This window comes from Myotis myotis, unplaced genomic scaffold (genome assembly GCF_014108235.1).
Source record: "Myotis myotis isolate mMyoMyo1 unplaced genomic scaffold, mMyoMyo1.p scaffold_m19_p_3, whole genome shotgun sequence".
NCBI lineage: Eukaryota > Metazoa > Chordata > Mammalia > Chiroptera > Vespertilionidae > Myotis > Myotis myotis.
This window is the reverse complement of record NW_023416335.1, coordinates 120890891-120900423: the sequence shown is the minus strand read 5'-3', so window position 1 is coordinate 120900423 and position 9533 is coordinate 120890891. Positions and strand designations below refer to the sequence as shown.

The window sequence follows — 9533 nt, the reverse complement described above, 5'->3', positions numbered from 1 at the left end:
GTTATTTTAGGGCTACCTCTCCCTTGCCTCCTAGCAAAAATGCTTAGCTCAATAAATGTGTAGCCTTCTTTCTGGGGCCCAGTGCAACCAGATGCCTGAGGCCAGGAAGCCAGAGGACAGCAAGGATGTCTCTGAACTCCTGGGTTTTTCTGTTTCATTGACAACCCAATATGGTGGGGCTGGAGTCAAGGGAAATAGGATAGATGCTTTCCCAGAGCAGCTCTCCTCCACTGAACTCCAACAACACAATGATGTAAGTATTCTTATTCCCACTTTACAGGAGAGAAAACAAATGATCAGAGAAATTAACTTGCCCAAGGTCACAGAGCTAGTACACGCAGGCTAGGACCGACACCCCAGGACTACAGCCTCTATGAGGGAGTGTACTCGGCTGTCAGTGGCGTGGCTGAGCTTGTGCACATTTATCTGATGGTAATGAAGGAGTGCGTCTGTGTGCAGATGTATGGATCAACCTGAAACGTGTGCCGGGTCCGAGGTATGAGATCTGAGGCCCCAAGGCAGCCTGGTGGGCTTGGTACATGACTAGTTACTTCCCTATCTCCAAAGGCCCTGTTTGTAAGCCTCCAGTTTCCTATGCGTCTGCTCTCTCCATTCAGCTCTCACTTGCCACAAGGCTCTCTGCCTGCCTTTCTTCCTTTGACTTTCTCCTCTAACAGGTGTGGTCTCTAAATAAGAGAAGGCTCCCCTGCCTTTTATATCTTCTTCCTCTGAGAACTGGTATCCGCCCTTCCAGGCAGAGAGAGCAAATGGACTGAGCTCACCCTGTCCACACCTCCCTGGGCTAAAACCACGCCTGCGCATTCCTGCTCCCTTTCCCCATGCTGGCCCAGGCAAGTGGCTTTTCTCACACATCTCGGCCTGTCAACCCCGCTGGTTGTTGGAGCAGATCCTTCTCATCCACCCTCCAACTAGTTTAATGACCTCAGGCTCACACACCCACTGCCTCATTTGAGCCCTACAACAAACCTATGGGTGGGTGGGGTGCATGGTGTTATCTCCACCTGGAAAAAAAAACACACACAAAAAAACACCAAAGACCTGAATTCCAAGCAACTTCCACAAAGACACACAGCAAGACAGAGGCAGGTCAGGACTAGAGTCTGCATCTCTTAATTCTTATACTAATGGATTCTTTTCACAGTATATCCACCATTAATGCCTCTCCTAAATGGGATTCAAATCACCATTACTGAACTGCCTGCATCCCTCCCCAGGCCTAGCAGATTCTTGCAACTTTGATCAAATGGATGGATAAAGAGACAGATATTACATCCTCAGAATGGCCTTCCCAGACCACCCAACCCAAGTCATCGGGTACCTTCCACACCCAGTTATTCTTTCTCATAGCACTTTGCTCTTTTCTTTCATTGCATTTGTCACAATCTGTCACGTAAACAGTCTGTTTTTGCTCCTCGTGTGTCATGAGCATAGCACAGGCACACAGTAGGTGTTCCGGGAATATTGTCAGATGGATGGAGATGCCAGGTGTGTGGTGTCTCGAGTTTCAGCACGTTTCTCTAGCAGGTTTATTCCTCCCACCTCAGGCCTGTGACTGAGCATGGCATATGTGGGGGACACCCACCCAGTCATGTCCAGAAGGAGCAGCCAAGGCCAACAATCAGCAGGACTGCTTTCACTAATTCTTATAAACTCTCCCAACAACAACAACAAATCAAACCCTGAAGACCAGAAAAGATTCCAGTGCCTTTTCCCACTAACTAACTTGTAAAACAACAACTAAGTAAACCACCCAGGGAATGCGTGCACCCCTCGCCTGCAGTTCCAGGAATCGCTGAATGCTCCCCTGGAACAGCTCGGGAAGAAGGTAGGGGAGGGTAGGTGGGGGTAAGAGGGAGAGATCAACCAAAGGGCTTGTATGCATGCAAATAAGCCTAACCAATGCACACAGACATCAGGGGGGTGAGGGCATGAGCGGGGGTGGGGGTGGGGGGGCAATGGGGGATAAGGACACATATGCAATACCTTAATCAATAAAGAAAGAAAAGAACCATCAAAGCCTCCACATGTTCAGGGAGAAATGCAGTTCTGTGTGTTCAGCCACACACACACACACACATGCTCCACACACAGCTCAGAGGTGAGGCTGTGGGACACACCTGTGGGATTCTCTGGGGCCAAGCCCATGCCCACTTGGCCTTCCACCTGGGTCTTCTTTGCAGCCTAACCCTAAGAGTTCATCTCGCAGCGCAGGCCACCCCCTCGTGGCCATGTCTGGTGGTGCTGCAGTGGTAGCTATCCTCTTTTCAGCGGGAGAGCCTGGAGTCCTGAGGAAGCGGGGTCCCTCTGCTGGCTGAGCTCGGGTAGTGCCACTGCTGTCCCTCTCTTATGCCCCTGACGCCAAGCCCTGGGCAGGCAGGCACACAGACACAGGTTTGGCAGGCGGGGTCAGGCAAGGGAAACATGGGCAGAAGAAGCCCAACCACTTTTTCCACTTCCTTCCTGTAGCTAGGAAGGGCTCCTCCTTCATTCTCCTCTCCATTGCCTTCCTTATTCCACAGAGGGGAGGAGGAGGGAAGGACTCTAGTAGAAGCACGGACAGAGGTGTGACAGATACCACCCCCTCTGGTCCGAGTGTCTGGTGATGGAGGACCTCAGTCAGCCCCATCACCCTTCTCCCTACAGCAATCCCCTCTGCTCATGGTCCACAAGACCTCAGCGAGGAAAGGAGACGGGAGTCTCCTAAAGCCACAACTTTAAAGTGATGAAGGGGTCAAGGTAACAAGGCGGAGGGGCAGGAACCAGGCAGAACTCCTAGCGGTCAGTGGGAAGAACTTGGATTTAATGGAATGAAGGGTAAGAGGGCCCAGAAGCCAAACAGATCTCCCATCCCACCCACCAGTCCTCACCCAGCTTCCCCAGCCCACCTCAAAGGGGATGCTGTGGATACTAGCAGCTCACACCTGCTTAGCCACCCCTGGGGCAGGGAAGTTGGAATGAGAGGCACCCAGCTCAGAAGGTGGATTCCAAAATGCCCCTTTGTCTTATCTACCCCAGGTAGGAGACAGAAGCACAGAGGGACTGCTCCTGCCCTCCCCTTCTGCAGCTGTCCCCACAGCCAGGCCAACAGGCACTGTCCACGGGCCTGCCCCCTAGCAGTGGGACTCTAGTTCTGTGAGTCTGAGAAGTGATGTCCTGGGTGTGGCAGGGGCAGAGGGTCCTGCTTGGTTCCGCTGGGTCAGTTCCTCAGCTGGGCACACGAGTTGGTGAATTCTCTGGAAGGAGAGTGGAGGTGGCTGCCTTGAGGTGGAGTGGGGGAGTGGGTAGCAGGTCTCCAGTTGCCCTCATCACCAATGCCTGCCTGCTCCCCATACACAATCATGCCCTCCAGGTGCCGCCCTACAATGACAGCCGGTGTCTTGGAGGCATCCAGTCTCTTTCTGAGACTTTTAAGCACTCGTTCCATCCCTCCCCGGTCCCCACGCCAGGCCCCCAGTGCACCAGTGTCCACCCTGGCAGGCAGCCATCTACCATCATCCACTAGGGTTTCTCCCCCTCTGACTGCCCTCCTCCCCACTCACTTCCTACCTCTCTGAAGGAGCCCTTGAGGGTGCTGAGTTTGTAGAAGCTCCAGGCAGGAATACAGACCATGGAGGACAGAGCCAGGAGCCAGCCCAGGGCATCCCCCCACCAGGGGTACGTGTACTTCTTGTTGTAGGTCAGCGGGGTGTACTTGATCAAGGAGAAGAGGAAGGTGGCCTGAGGGTGAGATCAGAAGAGAAAGGGGCTGGGAAGCAGGGACCCTGTGCCCTCAGCGCCCCCTGGAGGAACTGGCAGAGATCACACTCCAGCCTGGATTTTCCTCCAGGCTCATCTGGGCCAATCAGCCTCCATCCACACTGCTCAGAATCCACATACCCCCACTGGGTGTTTCCCGGGCACCTACCCTGTCCCTCCAGGGCTCCTGTGCCCATGGGCACCTCTAAACATTGTTGGCTCCCAATTAAGACATGACAGTATTCCTGCTGGTGCTTTCAGTTGTTTAAGTCTCCTGCACCATCTGGTGAGGCTCTGCATATCTCGAGGATAGAGAGTAGGCCCCACTTAGATCCTGAATATAGTGCGTGCTGGGTAGTGGCTGACTCAGATGGATAAACCGGAGGAAAAAGGTGGTTCATGGCTCAGACTCTGGAGCCCAGCACCTGGGTTTGAAGCCTAGCCCTCGGCCACTTTTTAGCTCAGGGGCATTGCTAAACCCCTTTGGCTTCAGTTTCTCTGTCAAATAAATATAACAGCAGTTCTTACTTTGTGGAGCCCTTGTGAGGATTAAATAGGCTAAGATATATAAAGCACTCTGTGCCCAGCACAAGGTATGTGCTCTGTAACTTTTGCTATTATTATTGCTGTGGTTCTCAGTATTACCATGAGTGGCCCAATGCACTTGGGTTTCCATCCTGCCTGCAACATTACACTCACATTGTGTGGCTGGTCACACAGTCTGACAGCTCTGGACCTCAGTTTATGCTTCTGCTGTCATTGTCTAAAATCCAACAGGAGGATGGATGAAAATCTAAAATGATTCTCGATGCCCACAGAGAAGCCCCTTCTCGGACTAACAGCCTACCTAGCCTCCTGCTACCATCTCTCTATCCCTTCCTCCGGCTTCCCTCCCTGAAGGTTATCTTACTGTGCACACAGCTGGTGTGAGGAAGAGCCAACAATATTTGATAAGAGGCCAAGGCCTGTACCCAATCATATCTTCAATGTTGTCATAGAAGCGCCCAGCTCCTATAATGTAAAGAAGGAAAGAAGGGAGAGAAAGGACATTCTTCAGCATCCAAAGTACCAAGATGGGCAAGGACCGATGCACAGGAGATATCATGGCTGTCTTCACAGATCCCTGCTGGAGGAAAGCTCTTCCCTGGGATTCAGAGGCAATAACTTTCTAATTGTTAAGTCTGTTACAGGCTGAAAAGGTTTGGATAGGACAGGATATGGGCCCATCTGAAATGGTTTCGGTGCAGCCACAACCAGGAAGGTAGGCAAGGTAACCTCTGGAGGGCCCTTCCAATGGTAGCAACTTATGGTTCTTGAGATTTTTGAGGTTGGGTAGAGGAGGGTCCAAAGAAAAGGTGGGTGTGAGCAGTGGGCACCTCTCTTTTGTCTAAGGGCCCTGGCTGGGGTAGAGGTGAGTACTGGGTTAGGGAGAGTCACTCACCATAGACCCAAGCCACACAGAGGGACTCAAAGATGGCCACAAACAGGAGGCACATGCCACTGGCTGCGTAGTTGTCAAAGAGCTGAAACACGTACATACCGCCCTGCCGGGGAGGAGATAAAAAACAGAATTTATTCAGAGGAAACAGACAGACTTAGCCCCTCACCATCCAGCTTCACACCCTCAGGGCACAGAACAGAGTTGGTGGGGATCACAGAAGACAGATATTAAAAGAGAATGTAGTTTGTAAGTTGTAAGGCACTAGGCAGGTATGAAATAATAATTATTTCTTATTATTGTTTTTAGACGGATGAGAGATGAAAAAGACAGCTATTATTAGATTGTCCCCGAGAACATTTTGGGATTGACCCAAACGTCCAAGACATAATGTGCACTTTTTTTGGCACAGATCAGGGTAGGGGCTGGCATTGGTATTACCAGGCTGACAAGCCCCATCACCTTCCTTCTCCTTTGAGACATCACACAGAATATCACCCATTCCCAGGGCGACCTTTCTCCCCTTGAAGTTTATCCCCAGAACTTGGTGCAGCCGCCTGGGAAATTATGAAAACTTGTTGGGCAGGCAGTTTTTCCTAATCCAAGACTATCCTTTCCACACCTCTTAGTTAAACATGGAGCCAGATTACCCCTCACCCATTCCCCAGAAGTAGGTGCCGAAAGGCCAGAGGAGGGACTTGCCTACTTTGTGCTTCCTGTGGTTGGGAAAGGAGAGTCCCAGTGCCCTGAAGCCACAGCAGCCTGCTTCACCGAACAGGTGGCAGTTGTCCACCTTTGCTTCACCTCTTCGCCCTGTCCCCACCTTCAAGCCTCCCAGAGCCTCACCTCTGTGACCATAACCAGCCCAACAAGGAAGGAGATGACAGACACTCCAAGGATGAGGACCTCCCTCCGGTTCTTCTTGCGGAACACACGGGGGTACAAGTCCACCAGCGCCGTCACCAGGCTCTCTACGCACACAAACTGGATGACAGGGCAAAAAAATTGGAGGGAAAGAGAGCTCCCAAAATAAGCTCCATCAACTAGCTCTGGCTCAGCCCAGCCAGGCTCCCTGACTCGGGTCTCCAGAGCAATCCTTGCATAGTTAGGTCTAGACCAGTGGTTCTCAACCTTCCTAATGCCGTGATCCTTTAATACAGTTCCTCATGTTGTGGTGACCCCCAATTTCATTGTTACAAATTGAACATAATTAAAGCATAGTGATCAATCACAAAAACAATATGTAATTATAGATGTGTTTTCCGATGATCTTAGACGACCCCTGTGAAAGGGTCGTTCGACCCCCAAAGGGGTTGCGACCCACAGGTTGAGAACTGCTGGTCTAGACGTACCCTTCAAGCTCCTCTTGGTCCCTGGAAGGGCATCCAGGTCTAACATTCACCAAGTCCCCAACTGTTTTAAGGTGCATCATGGCATCAAGCTCAAACGCATGCGTCTGCCCCCCTCGCCCAGCCCGCCCACACCAATTCATCTCTCAGCCTCTGAGCAGCTGCCTCTTGATACCTGGCTATCCAGTCCCAGGAGAATGATCATGAAGAAGAAGCAGCAGGCCCAGAGAGGAGAAAAGGGCAGCATCACCACAGCCCGGGGGTAGGCGATGAAAGCCAGGCCAGGGCCTGCAGCAGGAAGCAGAGGAACAGAACCCAGTGCCTGAGCCAGCTTCAGTGTGGCACCATGGAATATCTGGAGCCAGAGGAAACTTCACCCCAAAGTTACTATCACCACCACCATCCTCACCCAGGAGAAACCACCCAAACCTCTACCTGGTCCCCAAATTTTCAAGGCACCACTCATTGTATTCTCATCGGCAGGAATCGAACTTAGACTCTAGTGATGGCGAACCTTTTGAGCTCGGTGTGTCAGCATTTTGAAAAACCCTAACTTAACTCTGGTGCCGGGTCACATATAGAAATTTTTTGATATTTGCAACCATAGTAAAACAAAGATTTATATTTTTGATATTTATTTTATATGTTTAAATGCCATTTAAGAAAGAAAAATCAACCAAAAAAATGAGTCCTCGTGTCATAGGTTCGCCATCACTGACCTAGAGGCTGTGTGTATAAAGGGTCTTGGAAAATACAAAGGGGTGTATCACTCGCATTTCTATAAGTTCTATCCCAAATCGGACAAGTCTATTGCCCCAAACCAGAGGTTGTAGAAGAACTCAGGGACTAGCCAGGCTGTGTGGGTAAAATGAGGGAGCGGCACGGTCTGATGAGACCTGGAGCCCTCATGCTCCCCCATCAACTAAGGCAACTGCTGTGTTCTTTCTATAGAGGAGATGGTTCCAAAGAGAATTCCCCCAAGACTAGACTGCACCTGGGGCCACCAGTTGCCGCCCCCCCCCCCCCTTCCCTAGGCCTTTTCTGTTACCCTACAAGCAGTGAACTGGCATTATTTCCAGAATACCACTGACATTCAGTCTCTCAAATAAATTAGTGTTCCTCTCAGCTGGCTTAAATAGCAGGAACAGAGTCACAGGCCAGCACTTGGATTCATCTGTAGGAAGCTTCCTTTGAAAAACGAAAGGGTGTGAACCTGTGACCTTCAACAGTCCTTTACCTCTTGAAGCCCCGCTCCCCACACTGGTGAGCAGGGGGACGGTACTAGCACCTGCCTCCCAGCTTCCCACCGCATGGCACAGGCAGGATGCTTTGCACAGTGCCTGGCATATAGTAAGTGCTTAATAAAAGTGAAGTGTTATCACTTTTTTAAAAAGATGTGTTACTGGAATCAAACCGACAACCTTTCGGTGCATGGAATGATGCCTAACCAACTGAACCACATTGGCCAGGGCAAAATATTATCACTTTTAATAAGAGTCAGTGATGTTAGTTGCCCAGTGCTTGGCACTATGTATGACAAGGGTTGGCTTGTGAATGCTATGATTAAAAAAAAAATTGTCTTGCTACAGAGTATAAGTGGGTGGTCTTCAAGAATAGGGGAAGAGCAAAAGAAACATTTAGAGCTTACCCAGATAGGAGACCAGTCCTTGATTTTATCTAAAAGAAGCAACAAGAAGACTGCGTAGTGGAAAAGCATTCACTTGAAAAAGGAAGACACTCTATGAGCCAATATAAACTTACCTCTGGGGTTTTAAAGTGAACAAGTCAAGGTGAAGGACGGTGTATATAGCGTGTTATCAATTCATTTTTAAAAGGGGGGTGAAAAGTAGCAATAGCAATATGTCCCTATGTGTGAATATATGTGCATGTATATATGGGGATATGCTTTTCTCATACACCTAAGCTATTTCTGTAGGGATAAACATGAACCTGATAACACTGGTGGCCTGATAACATTGGGGTGGGAAGAAAAATGTTCACTCTATACCAGCCGTGGGCAAATTACGGCCCTCGGGCCGGATCCAGCCCGTTTGAAATGAATAAAACTATTGAAAAAAAAAGACCGTACCCTTTTATGTAATGATGTTTACTTTGAATTTATATTAGTTCACATAAACACTCCATCCATGCTTTTGTTCCGGCCCTCCGGTCCAGTTTAAGAACCCATTGTGGCCCTCCAGTCAAAAAGTTTGCCCACCCTTGCTCTATACCCATTAACCCTTTGAAGCTGTAATTGCTGTTTTTAAGTCCTCCCCCAGGACTTCCTGAGAAACCCACTGAAAGGTGACCAGAGCTCACCTACGTGAAGGCGACAGTAGAAATGCCTCCGGAACCCAGTTGGCGAAGGTTCAAAGCTCACAGAATCCACAGCCTCAGGCCTCCCCAACACTCACCTGACTCGGCCACCTCGGAGATGGGCACCCCCTGCTCTTGGGACATGAAGCCCAGGATGGAGAAGATGGCAAACCCAGCCACAAAGCTGGTGCCACTGTTGAGGAAGCAGAGGGCCATGCAGTCCCTGTGGACGAGATGGGGGGGGGGGGGGGCGGGGGGGAGGGTAGGTCAGAAAGAGCTGCAGTGTCTCAGGCCTGCGGTCCAGAGCAGTGGGAGCCCCAGGGGAGCTCAGGCCCTCCCAGCAGACAGGCCAGAGGGGCTGCCTGGCAGAATGACGATGAGCATTCCAGGAACCATGCTGCTCTTCCAACCCCACTGGCTTAGACTTGGCATAAAGCAAGGTCATCCCAAAAGAATGAGGCTCTAAGGAAGTAAAATATTAATGGAAAAATTACAAACTGCCACACAGCCTCCCTTCCCCGACACATTGTCACCACACCTTTGGGACACCATCACTGACACAATTCAGTGCGCCGTGCTAACGCCCAGGACGCAGGCCTGGGTAGTCCCAAGCAACCAACGATTCTTAGTCACCTAAATCTGACTCTGAAATTTTATGCTATTTGGGGCTGATA

At 50.4% G+C, this 9533-nt stretch overlaps 1 protein-coding gene across 2 annotated transcripts in view; it reads right to left on the bottom strand.

Annotated features, from left to right (window-relative positions):
* Positions 1 to 2363: 2363 nt before the first annotated feature.
* SLC6A13 (solute carrier family 6 member 13) overlaps positions 2364 to 9533 on the bottom strand; it is a 58169-nt gene continuing 50999 nt past the window's right edge. Inside the window, exons 9-15 of one of the 2 annotated variants that reach the window (XM_036301690.1) lie at positions 8958 to 9082; positions 6719 to 6831; positions 6041 to 6178; positions 5198 to 5300; positions 4667 to 4767; positions 3568 to 3738; positions 2364 to 3254 (exon numbers count right to left, since the gene is read on the bottom strand). In XM_036301690.1, coding sequence (XP_036157583.1) covers positions 3132 to 3254; positions 3568 to 3738; positions 4667 to 4767; positions 5198 to 5300; positions 6041 to 6178; positions 6719 to 6831; positions 8958 to 9082 — 874 coding nt within the window. In that variant the 3' untranslated portion in view covers positions 2364 to 3131. The remainder of the gene's footprint in view (positions 3255 to 3567; positions 3739 to 4666; positions 4768 to 5197; positions 5301 to 6040; positions 6179 to 6718; positions 6832 to 8957; positions 9083 to 9533) is intronic. The other variant, XM_036301691.1, reaches the window with a different exon arrangement.